The sequence below is a fragment of the Osmerus mordax genome, chromosome 24, assembly GCF_038355195.1.
Source record: "Osmerus mordax isolate fOsmMor3 chromosome 24, fOsmMor3.pri, whole genome shotgun sequence".
Classification (NCBI taxonomy): Eukaryota; Metazoa; Chordata; class Actinopteri; order Osmeriformes; family Osmeridae; genus Osmerus; species Osmerus mordax.
This window is the reverse complement of record NC_090073.1, coordinates 9529411-9552353: the sequence shown is the minus strand read 5'-3', so window position 1 is coordinate 9552353 and position 22943 is coordinate 9529411. Positions and strand designations below refer to the sequence as shown.

Here is a 22943-nt window from a genome sequence, read left to right as displayed (position 1 = left end):
ACCTCCCCTTCCAACTCCTCCTCCACCTCCCCTTCCAACTACTCCTCCTCCCCCTCCAACTGCTCCTCCACCTCCCCTTCCAACTGCTCCCCCTCCAACTCCTCCTCCACCTCCCCTTCCAACTACTCCACACCCTCTTCCTCCACCTCCTCCTCCAGCACCTTGGCTACAGGCAGGAGCACCCAAGGCAGGCTGGAGCCGGACACCCCCGTCCCCTCCACGCCCAGAACCTCCGTCCCCTCCACGCCCAGAACCCCCGTCCCCTCCACGCCCAGAACCCCCATCCCCTCCACGCCCAGAACCCCCGTCCCCTCCACGCCCAGAACCTCCGTCCCCTCCACGCCCAGAACCCCCGTCCCCTCCACGCCCAGAACCCCCGTCCCCTCCACGCCCAGAACCCCCGTCCCCTCCACGCCCAGAACCTCCGTCCCCTCCACGCCCAGAACCTCCGTCCCCTCCACGCCCAGAACCTCCGTCCCCTCCACGCCCAGAACCTCCGTCCCCAGCACAGAGACGTGGCCAACAGTGGCAGAGGGGCAGGCTGTCTGGTGGTTGGTCACCATCACCCTGCTGGCCTCTATCCTGGCCACCTCTGTCCTCCTCTGCCTCCTGCTCTCCAGGCTGCGGGCCCGGAGGTGCAGCTACAGGCGTATGTCTGAAGAGCCGCCAGGGACAGAGATGGTGTGCATGTCCAGCTTGATGAGCACCGGCGAGGACCGCCCTGAGGCTCCTGACCCCTCCATCCCGGGGCTAAGGGCTCGTCCGTGGGACTGCATCTCCCTGGAGACCTCCTCCACTGAGCTGGAGGGAGGCCTCTGAGCAGGGCGTGGGGGCGGTTTCCAAATGTGGGTGCGATGGCTTTTTTTGTTTTTGTTTTTTTTATAACTGAGGATGTGGCTGTTAAATGTGATTTTCTTAATTAAAAGTGTGGAGGGGCCTTGTCTCCTCGATGCCCCTGTACGTGACGGGTGCGATGAGGAACAGAATGGTCTGTCTCTCAGTGCCCTTCCCTGGACTGCTGGACTTTGGGGAACTGGATTCTGTGTTTGAACTAGCAGTGAACAATAGGTAATGTGCTTATTTTTATGCATTATATTCTGATTAATTCATTTTTAATGCTTTTCAAACGATTTTCACTGAGAACAAGATTTCACACATTGTCGTGGAGTTTCTCCATCCAGAGACATCGGACTTCTGAGAAACATGCTTGTAACAGGCCGTAAAGTTTATATGTTGAGTTTGTTCATGTGAGTTGGGATGAAAGGCGTTCCCTGTGCCCAGGCTGTTCAGGGCAGAGAGAGGCTGTAATCTGGAGGGTTTAATTAGAGAGGGCTCTATAGGAGGCGGAGAGATCGAGGAACGCGCCCTGTGAAGGACCGAAATATCCGCCGACCTTCGCCGTGGAACATACAGTGGTGTGGCCTTGCGACTGTGGTGGGGTGTGGGGATCTGATTTTTATCTTTGTCTAAATAAAATTCATTCATGTGGCCCTTTTTACAAGCAATATCACAGAGGACTTCACATATGCCAACAGAACTGCACCTAAACCAACCTAAACCCTCAAGGAAGACAAGGAAAAACAGGTCAATGATATTTCTGAAATGAACAACAAAAATATGACATGAAAAAATAAAAGTTTTTTTCATTTGCGTAAAGGTTATACTTTTATTCTGATCCCTTCTGTCTTTGTGAATTTGTAGTGTTGCTCTCCTCTGCCCAGCTGTACCTCTCACAGCAGGTGTGTTTATCGCAGCTCCAACAAACATCTCCTGAGGTTGGGTACAATGTCTGTGAACGACCACATATTACTCACAAGGATGGAGGAGGAGGGTGGAGGATGGGGGAGGGAGAAGAGGATGGAGAAGCGAGGGGGTGGACCTATTTCAGCCTGGTAGTTTTACAGTTGGAGAGAGAGAGAACTCGTAGTATAACTTCTGGGAGCAGACGAAGGCTTGTTTCTGACCCACTTCAACCTCTTTAACTGCTCCTCTCTTCTCCTAGCTCTTTAGCTCTCTGTCTCTGGGTATAACTGTCTCAGGAGAAGACTCTTTCCTCAGGCATCCCTCTGTAAGTAAGGTTTTAAATATTTCTTTCTTGTTTAATTCTCGTTAAGTTGGACAATGTCAGGACTTGGCGTGTTGTACCAAATGATGAGTGTATCATCAAACCCTGTCATCTTCAATATTTTTCTTATAGAACAATTTGCCATGTGATTTAAATTGAATGTGTTTTGGTTTCCAGTGAACTTTAATCCAAATGGTTGAATCTTTTGTGATCACAGAACAAGAAAACAGGATCTGTTCTTGTTTAAGAGGAAAACCAATGTTCTGTACTACCGAATACTCATGACAGTAAGGAAGGGTCGCAAAAAAGTCATCCATCATCCTCAATGCTTTTTCTGTGAGGGTGGGCTTTTAAGTGGCCAAGTGAGGCTCTATTCTTGAAGATGTAATTATGGCCGGTTAATACCATGGTGGAGGCTCTCCGCTCTGTTCCTCCCCACCCACACTGCACAAGCAGGGAGTTTCAGAAAACTCGGCATGATGGTAGTTTCTGTCACACACGGGGCATGCATGACCACAGAAGCAGACATGGATGGTATTTACTGGAAGATTGAGAGGGGAGGAGTCACAATCTCAAAGGTGATTAGAAGTTGTCTGTAACTCAACTAGTAGTGGGTGATAACATAATTAGAAGCATCTCTGCAAATGGTTTACAGATTGATCTTGACACACGTGCACATGAACCACATCATGACTTTTACAGTTTCTGAGAGTGTTTCAGAGAGTGACAGATACAGAGACGGATGCAAGAATAACGAGAGGAATAGATAACTTAGAGGGGAAAGAGTGTCTAGTTTCTTCAGAGAGCTCGTTTCAAAGCACTCTTAGGTTCCAAGTCATGACTTGGATTGAAACCTAGAAACACCGGCTGAAACCTAACTTCATCCCATTACGCTCTCGCAGTGTTAAAGTGAACCAGGTCCCCAAAGCAAAGACTGCACTCAAGCTTCCCCTACATGCAGAAATAACCCCCTCACATCCCTGGTGAAGCGCCCTGCTTCAGGGTAAATATAGAGTGCTCAGCCACATGGCTCCCACGCCCGTTGGCTACCCAAGGAATCGAGCTTCTTCTTGGCTTTGGTGTGGTGTGCTCTCTCCCTTCACCATGCAAATTAAAAACTCTGCCAAACTCCCGGACTCCACCCCAAATAAGTAATGACTGCAGCCTGGTTAAAATAGATTTCCCCTGCATGACTTCCCTGAACAGGAGACATGCTGAACAGGAATACACTGTGTTTTGAGTTGAGATATACTGTACTTTATGGTTTTCTCGATTATGAGTTTTTACAGCGGCTGGTTCAAGGGGCTTGTACTACATTTTACATTTACATTTAGTCATTTAGCAGACGCTCTTATCCAGAGCGACTTACAGTAAGTACAGGGACATTCCCCCGAGGCAAGTAGGGTGAAGTGCCTTGCCCAAGGACACAACGTCAGTTGGCATGACCGGGAATCGAACTGGCAACCTTCGGATTACTAGTCCGACTCCCTCACCGCTCAGCCACCTGACTCCACTTGTACTGCGTTTCAACATCGACGGGGTCACGCATCCTTACTGCTGTGCCTGGAAAAGAAGTAGTTTAATCATGGGGATTTTCTTTTTTTAATTATTTTTTTTGTTTGTTATTTTTTACTAAACATGTCCTGAATTTTTGTCAAGTTCTACTGAGTGTGGACAGCCTCTCTTGTCGTTGCAGGCCTGACAAGAAGATGAGTCTCGGTGTGTGTCTTCAGCTGGCCTGCGTGTCCCTGGCGTTGCTGTGTGCCCCTGGCTGTCACGCCTCCCCGGTGCGGTTCAGCATGTCCATGGACGGCAGTGGAGACGGAGCAGAGCTGGAGCTCCTGCTGCCTGTGGCCTCCTCCACCAGAATCCCCCTCCTGGTCCACCTCAGCCCCACTACCATCCCTTCCCCTGGGGCTGGAGCTGGAGCTGGAGCTGGGGCTGGGGCTGGGGCTGGAGCTGGGGCTGGGGCTGGGGCTGGGGCTGGGGCTGGAGGTGGAGCTGGAGGAACCGAGGTTCCCACTCTCACCGGCACCATCACCACCACCATGATCCGCCTCAAGGACTTTGTCCTCAGCCGAGTGGTGGACTTCCTTCAGGAGAACCTGCTCATCATCATCGTGGCCACTTCCCTGCTCATCGTCTTGGTCTTCATCATCTGCTGTGCCTCCGCCATGAGCCACAAGCGCAAGCTGGAGGCCTACAAGCCCCCAGCGAACCCACCCAGGAAGTATACAGACCAGGTCAAGCCCCCCAGCGGGCTCCAGGGCAGGCCGTACGCGGTTGACCACGTTCAGAGGTTCCAGAGCCAGGCTTCCCCCACCCTGCGCACCCCCTCCAAGGCCCTGGTTGGGGACAAGGAGGGCAGGGACATCAAGCCCAGGCATCAAGAGGTCAAAAAGGTGAGGGTGGCGGAGGAGGAGGAGGTGGAGGAGAAGAGGAGAGTGGAGTCCAGGCCGAAGGAGCAGGCCAAGAGGAGGGAGGAGGAGCAGCAGAGCTCAGCCGGTCAGCCGGTGGTCTGCACCTGCCACCTCAGGAAGCACTAGTCCCAGGCCTGGGGGAGAGGGAGGCCTGGGGGAGAGAGAAGGAGGAGAGGGAGGCCTGGGGGAGAGGGAGGCCTGGGGGAGAGAGAAGGAGGAGAGGGAGGCCTGGGGGAGAGGGAAGGGGGAGAGGGAGGCCTAGGGGAGAGGGAAGGAGGAGAGGGAGGCCTGGGGGAGAGGGAAGGGGGAGAGGGAGGCCTGGGGGAGAGGGAAGGGGGAGAGGGAGGCCTGGGGGAGAGGGAGGCCTGGGGGAGAGGGAAGGAGGAGAGGGAGGCCTGGGGGAGAGGGAGGCCTGGGGGAGAGAGAAGGAGGAGAGGGAGGCCTGGGGCAGAGGGAAGGGGGAGAGGGAGGCCTAGGGGAGAGGGAAGGGGGAGAGGGAGGCCTGGGGGAGAGGGAAGGAGGAGAGGGAGGCCTGGGGGAGAGAGAAGGAGGAGAGGGAGGCCTGGGGGAGAGGGAGGTCTGGGGGAGAGAGAAGGAGGAGAGGGAGGCCTGGCGGAGAGGGAAGGGGGAGAGGGAGGCCTGGGGGAGAGGGAGGCCTGGGGGAGAGGGAAGGAGAAGAGGGAAGGAATAGAGGGAGGTCTTGGGGGAAGGAGACGGGAGAGGGAAGGAGGAGAGGTAAGGAATAGAGGGAGGTCTTGGGGGAAGTAGACGGGAGAGGGAAGGAGGAGAGGTAAGGGGGAGAGGGAAGGAGGAGAGGGAAGGGGGAGAGGGAGGTATTGTGTGTCCAGACAAAGCTGCCTGGGTGACCACTGCTGTGTACAAAAACCTGCCTGTAGAATCTGACTTTTTTTATTTCTGCATTTCGTGTTAAAGCCTTAGTTTACTCTACCCCCCCCCCCCCCCCCCCACCCCCCATGCTTTTTTTTCTTGTTCTCATCTTTTCTCATCTTTCGTTTCTACAATATTTCCCTCATTAGAAAGCATGTTAATGTGTAATTGTTGATCATGTGATTTCTTTCAACAGCTGTCAGTATTTGTTTGTCTGCATGTTGCTAAACTATTGTGAGGTGTAGTCCTCAAATTATCTTAATTGTGTTTGTACATTACAGTACAAAAATATAAACAGTATAGACTGACTAATTTCCTCATCGATAAATATTATTTAAATGTTTTTGTTCTTTTAATTTTAAAATGCATTAAGAATGACAATATTATATTTACAAACTCATCATCACTTCACTCACTGTGCCAATACAACAAATACTTGATGATTTCTTATCTTTTTGCGAGCAATATTTCCTGACAAAATGTGTTTGGATGTGTTTGGTTATTCTGATATGTATCTGTCAGCTTTAACTGTGTACACTACAATACCCAAACACAATCCATTTGAACAATGTCTCCAAAATACTTTTTCCTTTGTTGTACATTATGACATATCAGTTTACACAATCTTAATTTCTTTTTTTTATTGAGATTAAATAAAAGAGATTTGTTGAAGAAAAAAAACAATTGTGACTGAAAGTCTTTTGGAGTGCACAAAGAAGTTTGTTGTTTCACCCCAGTCTGAGTAGAATTGATAGGAAACCTAGGATGGACGTTTATAATTGAGGAGGCACAGCGTGTGCGTTGGTATCATGTTTTTTGGGTGCATCCTATCATTTCCTGCCATGTAGTCTAACTGTGGAGGAATGATAACTGTACGGTTGGTGACGCCTGTTCTCCAATTCCTAAACACAAACTTTGTTATGTTTTCTGTAATCTGTGAACGTGTACATAACTTTCAAGGAGGAACCAACACACACACACGCACACACACACACACACACACACAAAAGAAAACTATGTTTCACCTGCCTACATTTGTGATTGGCCCTGATGTTTGTCACCTTGCTGTAATGTCATGCCCTAACACAAAGCCTGCCGGAGGCACTGGAGCCTGGAGCCGATCGGAGCTTTTTGTTTGTCTGCCTTACACGTTTCTATCAATAATTCAGCAGCCATCAAACAACAAACATGGAATGCTTTGCTCTGAAAATGCCTTTTTGAAAGTGAAACCACCTTGATTTCTCCGAATCAGATCTCTGTTTTGGTCTTTTTGTAATGGGTTGACATGTCTGTGAAAACGTTAGTGAGTAAATGATGACTTCCTTGAGCATATTTTCAAAGCTGTAACATGATTGAATTGGGATTCCTCACCAGAACAAATCTCTAATGCAAACATCTTTGGTAAAACTTAAACAATAAGACACAAATTGCAAAATAATTACAATACACACGAAATGTTAAGACTGAGATAGTTGTGTGTACAAGATTGTTGTATTGTCATCCCTATTGAGGGCATTTTAAAGTAATTCATTGACCATGCACGAAACGATTATTTAAAACAGGGCTACTTTTTCAAAATAGTAGTGAGATCTCTTGGCAAGGGGACAGAAATGTCGAGTTACCAAAAAGCAAACATCAAAGATGAGGGCCGAACAGCCCAAAAGTAAGAACTGCGTTGTACTGCCTGAAACGTGAGCCCCGTAAGAGCCTCACAACAGGGTCGGATTCCCTGCTCCTTTGTCAGTGAGGTGCTAAATAATTCTGGAATATACTGCCCGTCCACTCTCACTTTTCCCACCTGGCAAGGAGACAGCACATTACCTCAGGACCACCCATATTCTCCGTTCCGTCAGTCAGCCAACACGGTTTGAGGTTTTCTTCTAAACTCCTGGGCCCCGGATCGCACCGGAAGATGATGTACCTCAACCGTGGTTAACCTCAGAAATCAATTGCGTTGCGTTTTCTCTGCCAAAGGTTGCGATCGTCCTATGCGACTGACGTTGTTCTCTGGCTTCGAATCGGAATTGGAGTGCGCCATTAATTTGGATGATGAAGAGGATACAAAACAAGTAATACTGCACCTTACGCTTTGTCATTAAACTTTGATGGGCAGCTGTTTGGAATTCTCCGAGAACGTTTGGACTGGAGACGGAGACACGGGGATCATGTAAGGACCACATCACCGGCGTGTCTGTCGTTTGAGAGGAGCACGTACAACAGTCTAGCAGGAATGGTAAATAGCCGGAATATTAATGCGTGCATGCAAATAATTTGCAGCAATTCAGAGACAGTGGTTCCGCTGTTTGATGTGGGTGCTTGATTATCAGAATATGGGGTCTCGTCTTTGGTTATTATCTTTCCACAGTAGGATCATCATAGTTTTTCATATGGTTCTTCATAAACTGTAGTTTGTTGAACAAGCAAGTTGTTGTTAATCTCCTGTTGCTTTTTCTTACCTCTCCCCTACACCTCTTCCCCTGCCCCTACCCCACATCTCTGCCCCTGCCCCTCTCCCCCTACCTTTGCCCCAGCCCCACACATCCCATCCTCCCCACCCCCCCATACATTAATACATTGTATTAATATGATGTTAGGTCCAACAGGTAGTAGTAATGTCTGCTTTTTAAATGTGAGTATCTGTACTTCTACTTGAGCGAAGGATGTGTGGACTTTTGCCATCTCTGCCTTGGTGCCTCCGTGGTCTCCTGGTTCTGTGTGTGGTGTCTCCTCTCTCCTGCCTGCCCCCGTCCCCCTGCCCTCCCGGCTGCTGCTGCCCCCGTCCCGGCCTCCTGGTCCTTTGTGAGTCCCTGGGCCTCCGGGCCCTGCCTCGCTCCGTGCCTCTCAGCACCTCTGTCCTCTCCGTGGCCCGGAACCAGCTCTGCAACGTGGACCACCTGCTGCGCCGCTTCTCCGGGCTGCAGGAGCTCAGCCTGAGCCACAACCAGCTGGGCCGCTTCCCCCGTGGCCTGCCGCCCAGCCTGCAGCGCCTCCTGCTGGAGGACAACCGCATCACCTACATCACCTCCGGAGCCCTGCGGCAGCTGGGGAACCTCACTCGCCTGGACCTGGAGGACAACCGCATCCGGGCCATCCAGCCGGGGGCCCTGCGGGGCCTGGGGAGGCTGCAGGTCCTCACCCTAAAGGGGAACCGGCTGACCAGCCTCCCCCTGGAACTCCCCTCCTCCCTCACCCACCTGGACCTGTCGGCAAACTGCATCTCCGACCTGGACTTTCCCTCGCTGGCCGCTCTGGTCAACCTCCAGGTCCTGAAGATCAACAGCAACTGTCTGCGCTCAGTCCCGGAGCGCGCCTTCGACGGCATGCCTCTCCTCCGCTCCATGGAGCTGGCCGACAACCTGTGGGTGTGTGAGTGTGACATCCTGTACCTTTATCGATGGCTGCTGGGGGGCGGGCTGAAGATGAGTACCGACATGGTGTGTGTGGAGCCGCAGCACCTGGCTCATCGCCTGCTCTTGAACCTCTCGGTCACGGCCATCTGCCCCCGGGTCCTCAAAACCAACGTCCGTAGTCTCAGCTTCACCCCGAGACCGGAGAGAAGACTGGCGATCTCTACAGAGGAAACCACCACTCCAGATCTGTCTAGTTCAACACAGAAAATACTGGATGTCACCTTGAGCACGACAGAAAGCCACGTTGGAGAATCCGACCCGCAGCCGAAAGCTCGAATGTTACCAGACCACCACACGTTACAAGTAATGAGCTACGAAGACTGTTTGGCTCTGAACTCGACAACGGAAGTAAACCCACCTCACCAAATCATCAAGCCCACACCGTCTCTGCCCGTCGAGGAGCCGAGATGTTTGGACAATTCAACGGGACGATACCCTCCAAATAGCTCAACCTCCGTAGAGGCCGTGCCCCCGAGCAGGACAGGCCCCTCGCCCACCCCCAGGACCCTCAGTCTCCAGGGAAGCCCAGCGGTGATAGCCCTTCTGGCTGTGTTGTGCGTGCTGGTAGTTCTCCTCACACTGGCTGTGCTCCTGGTCCTGAAAACAGTTCTGCTGCACCACCAGAGGGTGGCACCACTTCAACAGTCCTGACGGGTACTTATACCTTTCACCTGTTTCTGCTGGTCGTGAAATCAAGTGTACAAGTGCAGCAACTAACTGTTGGTTTAGTTTGTTTATTCAGAGGAATGAAACAAGATAATATACACTCGTTGACAATATATTTTTGTATATAATGATATATAATTTGTGTTGTATACTACAAGTCCAGTTAAATTACTGTTAATTTAACTGTACCTCATGCCAAGTTGAGTGACTTCTCCCACAAGGTCCATTCAGATTTAAACATTTGCCAACAAAATATTTGAATGCCAACAACATTTGCATAACAAATAAACTTGTATTTACATATATAGATTTCTGTGTACCCATCCATGGGATTGAAGTGTAGAATACATCTCCAAGAAGTTGAAGAAGCCAGTTATTTATTACACCCATAATGTAGGCCTATTCATATTCAGGAATCAATACTATTAATTAGAGCATATTGTAATATAAATCCAAACCGACATTTTAGACTTCCAGACAAATGGCTTTACATCGAATGGGAGCCACAAGAAGTCAGACAAACAACTTTCTCTTCTGCTATACAGAGAGAGCAGTCAGCTGTTTAATAATATCCCTCTTGACCCAAGAATGGCGTTTAGGATTCCAGAGCCTTGTGATGCTGTAGAGCACGACTGAGTGACAAGCTGGAACTCTTAATTGCTAGCTACGGTTTCCTCCTTCTTGATGTCCTTCTGCTTGAGTCTGTAGTCTGCCAAAGCTGCCTTTATAGCATCCTCTGCCAGCACTGGAGGAATGGAAAGAAGACAGGACATAAGAATTGAAACAGTGCAATCCGTTTTAAGAGGCTAACGGTTTTTTTCTCGGTCAGCTACACTTACTGGAGCAATGCAGTTTGACTGGAGGAAGGCATAGTTCTTTGGCTATCTGCGTGTTCTTGATCTTCAGAGCTTCATCAATCTGCATGGACAAACAGTGATACAATTAAGTCGTTGTAATATTATTGTCAACACGCATATCTTATCACATCTTGAATAGGGGTTGTTCAACTTACAGATTTACCCTTCACCCACTCTGTTGCTAGAGAACTTGAAGCGATAGCCGAACCGCAGCCGAACGTTTTGAATCTGGCGTCCACTATCTTTCCCATCTCATCCACCTGAATCTGTGGACAACCGTGACCAGCATAGTTATATATTATATCATAGTAAACAAAATGAGTCATTTAAACAGATTGTGGGTCGATTTACCTGGAGTTTCATGACATCTCCGCACGCAGGAGCACCCACTAATCCTGTCCCCACATTCTGGGCGTTTTTGTCCAGTGATCCCACATTTCTAGGGTTTTCGTAATGGTCCACCACCTAGAAATAAACACAGGACGTTTGAAACGTAGATGATGGTCAAATAGTTATACGGTGGAGAGAAAACACTAGCTGGAGCAGCTAGACTACCTAGCTGGTTTAGGCCCCTATTCCATAATTGCCGCTAGTTTGTCGTTTTTAAATTCATGTTCAATATAAAACCTATGGTTGCCATGAAAACGTTATTTCAACTTCGTTCAGCCTGTCAAATGAAGGTCAGTTCAGTTTAATGCTATAGCTAAAACTTAACGCTAGTTACGGTCCCTAGAAAACTGTACAGATCATACCGTAAGGTATGAGTTGACAATTACACATACAGATCCAAGCCGTCATGTAATCATAGTAGCAGCTACCTAAAGTTGTTGTGGAAGCTGGATAGACTAGCTCTAGCTTTTTAGCATTAGTCTACCACTGTTAGCTAGAAATCATGCCGCATTGTCTACGCTGACAATTTCACACAAACTTAAGACTGTTGTAATGAGATGCATATAATTACCTTTTTGTGATAAGGACATACTGACTTGATTTCCGGAGTCAATAATCTTCGACCTATCAACATCAACGGACTCACGCATTTTTGCATAAGCAGTGCCATGTTTGTCCAAATGAAGTTAAGAATCGAAAATGCACTGCTTGCGCCACCTGGTGGAATAACCCTATAATGACACTAACCTACATGTCTGAGGATCAAACCATTTTGTTGATTTAGATTGAACAAGGGAACATACATTATTTAATTGCTGTACAGTAGCTAGTTAATGCAGACATACACAGCTAACCGTATTTTAATTTCCACTTTTGTCATGCTGTCATGCTAGAATATTATCTTCATCCAATACTACTGACGATATTGCCAGAATTAAGCTCTACCTTTGCATTAGGCAGTTCCGTCTGTTACCAGGCAGAGATTTCCAGTAGCATTCACTATCCTTCCAACATGGCAGCAACAGGGAACGTAGAAGAAACGCAGTTGCAAGACATGGAGGAAGATGCAGGAATGGAAAGAGAAATGGAGTCGGACGAAGAGGAAGGCATGGGGGTCGAAAATTTAGACGAAGAAGAGGAGGACGAATCGTCCGAGGACGAGAAGGAAAATGAAGCTGAAATTCAACGTTTGGAAGAACAGGTAGGTAGCTGACGAGCTAGCTAGTGCTACCGTACCTAGCTATCTGCTGTACTAAAGCACATAGATCTGGCTAGACGCTAGCTAGCATTGCTAGCTAGCTACTTAGTTCGAATGAATGGAGTTAGAGCTAGCCTGGCTCGTTCAGAGCTAATCACACAGTAAATGTAAACAGTAAGTTCGCTTCGAACAGCTGTAGGTCTACTAATATTCCTTCCTCACCATGGACAGTCGCAGCTAGTTAACACGCATTTGCATTTCAATTATAGTCATTGTTGGCACTGCACAACATATAGCTAGCCTGCAAGCCAGCTAGTCGGCACTAGCACTAGCATAGACGATGTAGAAACAACTGTCCAAAGAGGATGACATTTACTGTCGTGATACTTTTAATCTCTACTGCTTTGAAAATGTCACATTCTGACTGTGTAAAAGCGACAGTAACACAAAGGTGTCGATTGCTATATGGCTTGTTAGGCAACTGCATCTACTGCTATGTCTTGTGTTGAACTTGGTTGATCCCTGACCTCAACGTGTTGAGCTAAATACGCGCCAAGTCGCTGAGATGGTTGTTAGCTTGCTAACACGCCAGATGTCCCCACAAACCCCCAGGTTTCACTACCACCATCTATTGCGCGGTTTAATTTATACATGGTCGATTCTATGCCTTTTGACTTTCAGCTTTCAATCAACGCTTTCGACTACAATTGTCATGTGGACCTGATCAAACTACTCCGACAAGAGGGCGAGTTAGTTCGGCTCCGCAAGGCACGGCAAAAGATGAGCGAGCTTTTTCCTCTCACAGAAGGTCGGTGACTTTTTTGCGGGTGCTGTTGACTATGCCTCGCAAACGGTTGTGCTATTATTCATTTGGCGGCTGTAGCACCATTCAAAGAGCCTGAATTGCTGAGGAAACATACGTTTTGTTCCTCATTACAATTGGAGTACATATAGAGGCTGACATGTCAGTCTTATAGAAGTAGGTGTTGCTGTATGTGGAGGTTGACCCATCTGTCCTGCAGAGATCTGGCTGGATTGGCTGAAAGACGAGATTCGCATGACAGAAGAGGAGCCCAACCGGGAGAAAGTGTACGAGCTGTTTGAGAAAGCTGTGAAAGACTACATATGTGAGTAATAAACTCGCAAGCACTACTAAACTAGTGCTTAACCACCCATCCCATCATTCTCAACCCCCATTCCTATTCCAGCGTGGTTCTCTCACGGTATCACTAACGTGCCGTCTTCCCTGCCACCTAGGCCCTGAAATCTGGCTGGAGTACGCTCAGTATTCGATCGGGGGCATGGGGTCTCCGGGCGGGATAGAGAAGGTGAGGGGCATCTTTGAGAGGGCCCTGACGGCAGTGGGGCTTCACATGACGAAGGGAGCCACCGTGTGGGATGCCTTCAGGGAGTTTGAGAACGCCATCCTGTCTACCGTTCAGGTAGGAGCACCCAGCTACCTCACCCCAGCGTCTGAACTCACGACCCTGGAACACACACACTCACCCCTCTCTCCATCTCACATCTCCCCGGAGGTCGTTCGGTAATTCAAAACACGTCGTTCAATAAGGACGCCTGGCATTACTGATAAACAAAGTTTATGATACTGATAAACTAAGTTATTTACTGTTAGAAGACATTTACATTTAGTCATTTAGCAGACGCTCTTATCCAGAGCGACTTACAGTAAGTACAGGGACATTCCCCCCGAGGCAAGTAGGGTGAAGTGCCTTGCCCAAGGACACAACGTCAGTTGGCATGACCGGGAATCGAACTGGCAACCTTCGGATTACTAGCCCGATTCCCTCACCGCTCAGCCACCTGACTCCCAGACAGAGAAGACAAAGAAGAAGAAAGCATCCAGATATTTCTAAGCGGCTGCATGTCTCTCCCCAGCCCCCCCCTGGCAGTATCCTCAGCCGGGAGCAGCAGGGGCTGGTGAACGCGCAGCTCGAACGCATCCACGCCCTGTTCCGCCGCCAGCTGGCCATCCCCTTCATGGGTAAGGATTTGCTCTTCACTTCTCTGAGGATAGGATGTTGGGGGGGGGGTGTGGTGTGACACAAAGAGGATTCACTGCAAGACATCCACTGTAGCGTTACCGTGTTCCTCTAATGCTGCCTGTCTCCACCCTGGTCCTCAGAGACCGCTGTCCTGCGTGTTCTAGATGCTTCCCTCTTCCAACACCGGATTCAGTTGAAAGGATCGCTGATAGTTTAAAGCCTGATAACGATCTATTCATTAGAATCAGGTGTGTTGGAAGAGGGAAACATCTATAATGTACAGAACATGAGGACCAGGGCTGAGAGAGGCTGAGAGAAGCTGCTCACAGACGCTGTGTCCTCCAGGGCCCTCTGAGAGCAGGTGGTACGGACGGCTAGTCTGGACGAGGGATTTTGCGGGTGGTGCGAGCCAGACTAGCGGGTTAACAAACAGCCTTCCTTCTCAGCGTGACCAGCAGCACCGTCACAGCAGAATAGTCCTGCTCAGAGAAGCATTGCTGGCCAAGAGAGAGCCAGATGGTCTGGCTCTTCTGTGTGTTGGGGCTGAACGCTTCTGTGTGTTGGGGCTGAACGCTTCTGTGTGTTGGGGCTGAACGCTTCTGTGTGTTGGGGCTGAACGCTTCTGTGTGTTGGGGCTGAACGCTTCTGTGTGTTGGGGCTGAACGCTTCTGTGTGTTGGGGCTGAACGCTTCTGTGTGTTGGGGCTAAACGCTTCTGTGTGTTGGGGCTGAACGCTTCTGTGTGTTGGGGCTGAACGCTTCTGTGTGTTGGGGCTGAACGCTTCTGTGTGTTGGGGCTGAACGCTTCTGTGTGTTGGGGCTGAACGCTTCTGTGTGTTGGGGCTGAACGTTTCTGTGTGTTGGGGCTGAACGCTTCTGTGTGTTGGGGCTGAACGCTTCTGTGTGTTGGGGCTGAACGCTTCTGTGTGGTGGGGCTGAACGCTTCTGTGTGGTGGGGCTGAACGCTTCTGTGTGGTGGGGCTGAACGCTTCTGTGTGGTGGGGCTGAACGCTTCTGTGTGGTGGGGCTGAACGCTTCTGTGTGGTGGGGCTGAACGCTTCTGTGTGTTGGGGCTGAACGCTTCTGTGTGTTGGGGCTGAACGCTTCTGTGTGTTGGGGCTGAACGCTTCTGTGTGTTGGGGCTGAACGCTTCTGTGTGTTGGGGCTGAACGCTTCTGTGTGTTGGGGCTGAACGCTTCTGTGTGTTGGGGCTGAACGCTTCTGTGTGGTGGGGCTGAACGCTTCTGTGTGGTGGGGCTGAACGCTTCTGTGTGGTGGGGCTGAACGCTTCTGTGTGGTGGGGCTGAACGCTTCTGTGTGGTGGGGCTGAACGGCCACCAGAGGCATTCCTGGAACGACTGAGTCCTCCCCCAGGCGCTAACCTGTGCCAGCGCTCACAGTATAATCCCCCTTATCATAAAGCCTGTCAGTCACTGGCTGCTGTTTGGTCCAGAGGAGGAGGGAAGGGGTGTGTGTAGGAGCCGGCAAACATGACGCCACCGGATCAGAACAAAGACAAGCTCGGAAGAGTCTGAAAAGGATTCGCTTCTGATCGAATCACGTTTCCACAATCTGGTACCTTTTTATAATGAACGTGCTTCCTTCAAAGGCTTCTTGCTCTGAATGAGTGGTGTCATAAGCAGTCCTGAAGGGGTCTCCTGGGAGAACTGGGCTGTTGCACATCCAGTGGTTCATGAGGGTGTAGCTCGGTGGTTAGAGGCACCTTGACAGCAGACCACAGGTTCAAATCTCCCCGGTACTGTACATCTCTTCTGATCAAATCCTCTGGTGAATGAATGCGTTACCTTGCAGACATGGACGCAACCTACGCGGAGTATGAGGAATGGTCTGAGCAGGGCGTGGCTGAGACCGTCACCCAGCAGTACAGACGAGCTCTTCAGCACATGCACAAGAGCAAACCTCACGAACAAGCTCTGGTACGGTAACCAAACCAACAACCACCGTTTCATAACGCCCAGTTAATGAGGGAAGACAAAGGATTGTTGTCTGTAAAGGGTTAAACCTGCTGTTTGTGCTGTGCCGCGCGTGAACAGCTGGCTCTAATGTGTGTGTGTGTGTGTGTGTGTGTGTGTGTGTGTGTGTGTGTGTGTCCGTGTGTGTGTGTGTGTGTCCGTGTGTATGTGTGTGTGTGTGTGTGTGTGTCCCAGCTGGCGGCGGAGCCCCCTAAGCTGGCAGAGTATCAGAGCTACATGGAGTACGAGCTGAAGGAGGGCGACCCAGCGCGGGTCCAGATCATCTTTGAGCGCGCGCTGGCCGAGAACTGCCTGGTACCAGACATGTGGGCGCGCTACACCAGCTACCTGGTGAGGATCTCCTCCTCTCCCGCTCTGCACGCTTTAATCACTCACACCCTGCAGCTCCTCCTAATGTATTCATGGGCTGGGTAATTGCTTTAATGGGATGCTGATGAGATGCCAAGATTGCAAACAGCAAACATTTAGTCATTTAGCAGTCGCAAACAGATAGCAAGTGCTATTCCGTCAGAGCGAGAGGCTGGGGGGATGATAGCAGGAAATATTATATAAAAATGTGTCACATTTTCTTATTATTTATGCATACGTTTGACTTTATTTCAGAGTAATTTTGGTTCCAAGTTTTATGTAGGACTCTTGGGAAAGTTTACTTCTTTATTTATTGCATTCACGCTTGTATGAAAATGTATTGTGATTAAAGTAAAAAAAAAATCATCAGAGTGATTAAAGTGATGGCGGTGGGTCATAATTAAATTGCCGTAGCTTTATTTACACGACAGCTTTATGTCCCTCGCTGTGGGAGCGCCTTCACAAACAGGCAGCGTGCGCTGAAGGTGAAAAACGGAAGGTGCGCTGTTGCTAAGCGTTACTGACCTGTTTCCCGCCCGCGTTCCAGGACCGTCAGCTGAAGATCAGAGACATCGTCCTCTCCTGTCACGACCGAGCGGTCAGGAACTGTCCGTGGACCATGGGCCTGTGGAGGAGCTACCTGCTGGCCCTGGAGAGACACGGAGCCGATCACACCACCGTCCTCGGTAACCACAACCATCCATCCATCGATTGATCCCCTTTACAGCAGTTTGCACACCATTCCAACTGCCACACTAAACACAAGGACTGACCTCCTTCAGAATCTTACATTTACATTTAGTCATTTAGCAGACGCTCTTATCCAGAGCGACTTACAGTAAGTACAGGGACATTCCCCCGAGGTAAGTAGGGTGAAGTGCCTTGCCCAAGGACACAACGTCATTTGACACGGCCAGGAATCGATCTGGCAACCTTCTGATTACAAGCCCGCTTCCCTAACCGCTCAGCCACCTGACTCCAGCCATCTCGACGTCTTTGACAGATGTTTTTGAGAAGGCCCTGACTGCTGGTTTCATCCAGGCCACGGACTACGTGGACATCTGGCAGGCCTACCTGGACTACCTGAGGAGGAGGGTGGACTTCAGCAAAGGTGAAGGCACGTCTCTGCTGTACCAGCCCACACAGCGTCCCTGTCAGTTTATGTGTCTACACGTGTCCCTTTGTCTTTTGATTACACATGTATGTACGCACACACACTCATGGATGTATGTACATAGATCATATCCATGCGTAGATGTGCTGATTGCTGTGTTTCCTCCTGCAGAGTCCAGCAGGGAGCTGGAGGATCTGCGGGCAGCCTTCAGCCGCTCCCTGGACTACCTGAAGCAGGACGTGGAGGAGAGTGAGTCCATCCCCCTCCCCCAGGCCTCCCCCAGGCCTCCGCCTCCCCCAGGCCTCCCCCTCCCCCAGGCCTCCGCCTCCCCCAGGCCTCCGCCTCCCCCCCTCCCCCAGGCCTCCGCCTCCCCCCCTCCCCCAGGCCTCCGCCTCCCCCCCTCCCCCAGGCCTCCGCCTCCCCCCCTCCCCCAGGCCTCCGCCTCCCCCCCTCCCCCAGGCCTCCGCCTCACCACCTCCCCCCCTCCCCCAGGCCTCCCCCCCTCCCCCAGGCCTCCACCTCCCCCCCTCCCCCAGGCCTCCACCTCCCCCCCTCCCCCCCTCCCCCAGGCCTCCACCTTACCCCCCACCACACCTATCCACCCACTTGCAGGACGATTGACTCACCTCCCTGTGTGTGTGTGTTCTCCTCAGGGTTCAGTGAGAGTGGAGACCCCTCCTGTACCATCATGCAGATCTGGGCGAGGATTGAGGTAAACACAGGACAGAGAGAGGCTCATCTCTCACATCACATGGTCATGGCTTCACCTCATGGTGATGGAGCCACGTTGGAGATGAAATAGTAACAAAATAAACATAAACTATATGGAAAAACTAACCATACAGACGTGTTATATTTGTTACAAAACCAAATCATACCTAAACAAAAAGGTCCCCACCCTCAGAAAGTGCCGTAGCCTGTCCCCACGTCAGTCCTCCATGGTCACCCTGCTCCTCCCTCCGCCAGGCGCTGCACTGCAGGAACATGCAGAAGGCCCGCGAGCTGTGGGACAACATCATGACCCGGGGGAACGCCAAGTACGCCAACATGTGGCTGGAGTACTACAACCTGGAGAGGTCAGGGGTCAGGCCTGGGGGGGTGGGGGGGGGGTGCTGAGCCGTATGAGGATTCTGACTGTGTGTGTGTGTGTTTGCAGGTCATACGGAGATGCGCTCCACTGCAGGAAGGCTCTCCACAGGGCTGTCCAGTGCACCTCAGACTACCCAGAACACGTGTGTGAGGTGCTGCTCTCCTTTGAGAGGGTGGAAGGTGAGACTCACAGCCTGCACCAGACACCACACACAGCCTGCACCAGACACCACACACAGCCTGCACCAGACACCACACACAGCCTGCACCAGACACCACACACAGCCTGCACCAGACACCACACACAGCCTGCACCAGACACCACACACAGCCTGCACCAGACACCACACACAGCCTGCACCAGACACCACACACAGCCTGCACCAGACACCACACACAGCCTGCACCAGACACCACACACAGCCTGCACCAGACACCACACACAGCCTGCACCAGACACCACACACAGCCTGCACCAGACACCACACACAGCCTGCACCAGACACCACACACAGCCTGACACAGCCACACACAGCCTGGGCAGCTGGCATGTCGTTGTTGAAACTCACAATTTCAGTTTTCAGAAGCTCAGTTTTGGAAGAAGCTGTAGTTGTGTCAGGTGTTGATCTGTGCGTGTCTCCTCCAGGCTCTCTGGAGGACTGGGACACGGCCGTGCAGAAGACTGAAACTCGGCTCAACCGAGTCAGCGAGCAGAGGGCCAAGGTGAGGCCTACTGTCTGAACACAGCCCTGTGAGGCCTGCTGTCTGAACACAGCACTGTGAGGCCTGCTGTCTGAACACAGCCCTGTGAGGCCTGCTGTCTGAACACAGCCCTGTGAGGCCTGCTGTCTGAACACAGCCCTGTGAGGCCTACTGTCTGAACACAGTCCTGTGAGGCCTGCTGTCTGAACACAGCCCTGTGAGGCCTGCTGTCTGAACACAGCCCTGTGAGGCCCGCTGTCTGAACACAGCCCTGTGAGGCCCGCTGTCTGAACACAGTCCTGTGAGGCCTGCTGTCTGAACACAGCCCTGTGAGGCCTGCTGTCTGAACACAGCCCTGTGAGGCCTGCTGTCTGAACACAGCCCTGTGAGGCCTGCTGTCTGAACACAGCCCTGTGAGGCCTGCTGTCTGAACACAGCCCTGTGAGGCCTGCTGTCTGAACACAGCCCTGTGAGGCCTGCTGTCTGAACACAGCCCTGTGAGGCCTGCTGTCTGAACACAGCCCTGTGAGGCCTGCTGTCTGAACACAGCCCTGTGAGGCCTGCTGTCTGAACACAGCCCTGTGAGGCCTGCTGTCTGAACACAGCCCTGTGAGGCCTGCTGTCTGAACACAGCCCTGTGAGGCCTGCTGTCTGAACACAGCCCTGTGAGGCCTGCTGTCTGAACACAGCCCTGTGAGGCCTGCTGTCTGAACACAGCCCTGTGAGGCCTGCTGTCTGAATCCTGGTGTCCTCTCTGTCTGCTGCCGTCTGTTTCTCCTAAACCTGCTCTCCCTCCCTCCCTCCCTCCAGGTGGCAGTGAAGGAGGCCTCCCAGGCCAGACAGGAGGAGGACAAGACGGAGCAGCGTCGGAGGGCCAGGGCAGACAAGAAGAGCCAGAAGAAGGGTTCGAAACCCCCCGGGCGCCCTGGGGAGAAGAGGAAGGCCCAGGAGGACTTCCAGGACTGGGGCGACGAGCCAGGTAGGGAGCCTGACACCATCTCCTCCTGAACTCTGGTCAGGACAGGGTTTCAAACACAGAAGGCTGCTGTTGAAACTGAGTCGGCCCTTGCGCTTCATGACATCCCTTCCCCTGGTCTCTCACAGAGCAAGGTGCAAAGAGGCATCGTCGGGGGGGACAGGGGGAGGAGTTCATGGAGACGGAGAGCAAAGCCCCGCCCAGACGCAAGCCTGAGGGGACCAATCAGAGCCAGGCGGGGTCAGCGGCGTCCGGGAAGAACAGCCAGGAGGAGCCGGAGGAGCGCAGAGACGACTGCAGCGTGTTCGTCAGTAACCTGGCCTACACGCTGTCTGACCCAGAGGCCCGGCTCAGGGAGAATTTCCACCCCTGTGGACCCATCAGCCAGGTGCGCCTGGTGTTCGCCGGGAACGGAACCTTCCGGGGCTACGGCTACGTCCAGTTCGAGGGCCGGGCGTCGGTGGCGGAGGCTCTGAAGCTGGACAGGAAGTTGGTGAACGGCAGGCCCATGTTTGTGTCACCCTGCGTGGACAAAAGCAAGAACCCAGACTTCAAGGTTAGTGGTTTTATTTTATTGTAATTGATTTGACTTTTTTAGGGCTGGAATTGAATAGAGAAGGAGCTTGATTGTTAAGGCCTTAGCCTTCATGGAGCAGATACTTGTGTAGGAGTGTAGATCTGAGGGACTGGGAGAGGACTGGTGTTGAGTAGACCATGTCTCACTCCCTCTTCCCCCAAACACAGAACAGAGTCTCCGTGTTGTAAAACATCTCCAAGGAACCTCTTCTTCTACGTTTGTTTCTCTCAAGGTGTTCAAGTACAGCGTGGATCTAGAGAGACACAAGATCTTCATCTCTGGCCTGCCCTACTCCTGCAACAAGGAGCGGCTGGAGGAGATGTGTCGAGGCTACGGCACCATCAAAGACATCCGCCTGGTCACTCACCGCTCGGGACAGCCCAAGGTGAGGGAGGGGGGGAGGGGGGGGGAAGCAGATGTTGCTCCACCAGATGTCAGGTTAGAAATAGCATCACTACAACGATTCCTGACTTACATCGTTCACAATCTGCATGCGAGCGTGAGTTAAGCCCAGCGTGTTCTGCAGGGCCTGGCGTACGTGGAGTTTGCGGACGAGGCCGAGGCGTCTCAGGCCGTGCTGAAGATGGACGGGATGGTGGTGGAGGAGCACACGCTGGCCGTGGCCATCAGCAACCCGCCCCGGCGCAGCAGGAACCTGGACCTGCCCGGACCCAGCAGGACCCTGGTGCCTCGACAGGCCTACGGAGCGTGAGTTACACCCTGCCTCCATCACACACCCTGCCTCGCTCTTTTGTGTGTGTGTGTGTGTGTGTGCGCAACGTGAGTCGGTGAGCAAAAAGAGCTCAGTTGCAGTGTAAACATGACAAACCCCAAACCATGGATAGTTTTCCGACGTGAGCGCAGTGAACTTGGTTTGATGTGGATGTTCTGTTGTCCAGGAGGGGGAAAGGCCGCACGCAGCTGTCCCTGCTGCCCCGCTCCCTGAACCGCCACACCGGCCCGGCAGGGCAGGCCGAGAACGGGACCACGTCTAAACCAGCCGGCGAGGCGGTGAACTCTGCCGGAGACACGCCCCCTGAAGCACAAGCCAAGCCCCTCTCCAACTCAGACTTTGCCAGAATGCTCATGACGAAAAAATGATGCTTCCGTTCCGTACCTTGCCTTGATATGGAAAGCCATCTTGTGTCCTTACAGAGGAGAGATGGTGGGGTGTTTCTGTAAGAGGTAGACTTCCCTTTAATCCTGCCCCCCCCCCCCCCCCTTTACGCTCTGCTCCTATGAGAAAGCCTTAATCCCCCTGGCTCCTCCCACTTCACCTGTGACTCTTTTGAACGTTCGTTTGGAAAAAGTGTGATAGAATGTCTGTTTTATGACCAATTTGTGTTTTGTGTTTTTGAAAGGCAAAGATATTTTATAAAAAAAAGCTGTGTCATATATATTTGTTTGTAAATATATAAAAAGTTGTGAACCTCATGGTGCAAGGTGTGTAAGGTGTGCTGAAGTTGTTCTGGTTAGGGAAACAAACCTAAACAGAGTATTTTTTATATTCAAACTTATAAAATGTGTTTTGTTTGAAAAGGTAAATATGCAAGATCTTGACTTTGAGATGTATCATGGAAGGTACTGTATATAGCTCACATAGATGTATTACATCAATGAATAGTCCTTGTTTATCCTGTGTGTGTTCAGGAAAGTTTAAGATGTCATTGTACAGCCCATGTCTTTGCTGTGAGGGCAACGTTTGTCTCCTGGCCATGAAAGACTAATGCCTTGCTAAACAGAATCCTGTTTGATCTGCACCTGTACAAATAAGTTATTTGCAGGACTTGCCAGCTAACTCTTCACCTATTCATCCACTAGGCACTCGCACTAGAAAGCATGCATCATCCCATATAACTACACAGGTAGTCCATAAGTGAAGCTTTTTATTTATAGCTGATTTATTATTAGACTTAAGGGGGTTTTATCTCTGAGGATGACTGCTCGACTCAGTCAACCCTGGTCCTCGAGTCCTCTGCCCTGCATGTTCTAGATGTTTCCCTGAACCAGGTGTGTTGGAAGTGGGGAAACATCTAGAACATACAGGACGGTGGGCCCTGAGGACCAGGGTCAAAGCGCTGCTCCAGTGACGAGCCTCGGGCCAAGCGATGACGTGGGAGCAGGGAACTGTGTGTCACAGTGTGTGTCACAGTGTGTGTCACAGTGGGTCACAGCTGGCTTGTGCGATCTCATTCCGCAGCTTCTCCAGTCAGTGGGGAAAATAATCTATGCAGCTGTTTGATTGCG

At 51.3% G+C, this 22943-nt stretch overlaps 4 protein-coding genes across 4 annotated transcripts; 3 read left to right on the top strand and 1 right to left on the bottom strand.

Moving 5' to 3' along the window:
• The first annotated feature begins 949 nt into the window (after positions 1-949).
• tmem119a (transmembrane protein 119a) lies at positions 950-4611 on the top strand. Its single transcript, XM_067228515.1, has 3 exons — positions 950-1068; positions 3762-3977; positions 4098-4611. Exons 1-3 carry the CDS (start codon positions 950-952, stop codon positions 4609-4611), a joined length of 849 nt encoding a protein of 282 aa, XP_067084616.1.
• A 3422-nt stretch (positions 4612-8033) lies between these two features.
• On the top strand, positions 8034-9434 carry si:ch211-191d15.2 (leucine-rich repeat-containing protein 24). The gene has a single exon (XM_067228514.1). The coding sequence runs from the start codon at positions 8034-8036 to the stop codon at positions 9432-9434; it is 1401 nt and encodes a 466-aa protein (XP_067084615.1).
• A 63-nt stretch (positions 9435-9497) lies between these two features.
• On the bottom strand, positions 9498-11405 carry iscua (iron-sulfur cluster assembly enzyme a). Its single transcript, XM_067228009.1, has 5 exons — positions 11268-11405; positions 10658-10771; positions 10462-10572; positions 10289-10367; positions 9498-10194 (listed from the first exon to the last, which is right to left on the bottom strand). The coding sequence occupies exons 1-5, from the start codon at positions 11364-11366 to the stop codon at positions 10103-10105; spliced, it is 495 nt and encodes a 164-aa protein (XP_067084110.1). The 5' UTR covers positions 11367-11405; the 3' UTR covers positions 9498-10102.
• A 303-nt stretch (positions 11406-11708) lies between these two features.
• Positions 11709-22130, top strand: sart3 (spliceosome associated factor 3, U4/U6 recycling protein). The gene is made up of 19 exons (XM_067228317.1): positions 11709-11897; positions 12576-12702; positions 12917-13021; positions 13152-13336; positions 13791-13896; positions 15709-15833; positions 16065-16220; positions 16786-16924; positions 17242-17349; positions 17524-17601; positions 18006-18064; positions 18319-18428; positions 18509-18621; positions 19088-19164; positions 19954-20122; positions 20248-20675; positions 20929-21081; positions 21223-21404; positions 21596-22130. Exons 1-19 carry the CDS (start codon positions 11709-11711, stop codon positions 21795-21797), a joined length of 2811 nt encoding a protein of 936 aa, XP_067084418.1. The 3' UTR covers positions 21798-22130.
• The last annotated feature ends 813 nt before the right edge of the window (positions 22131-22943 follow it).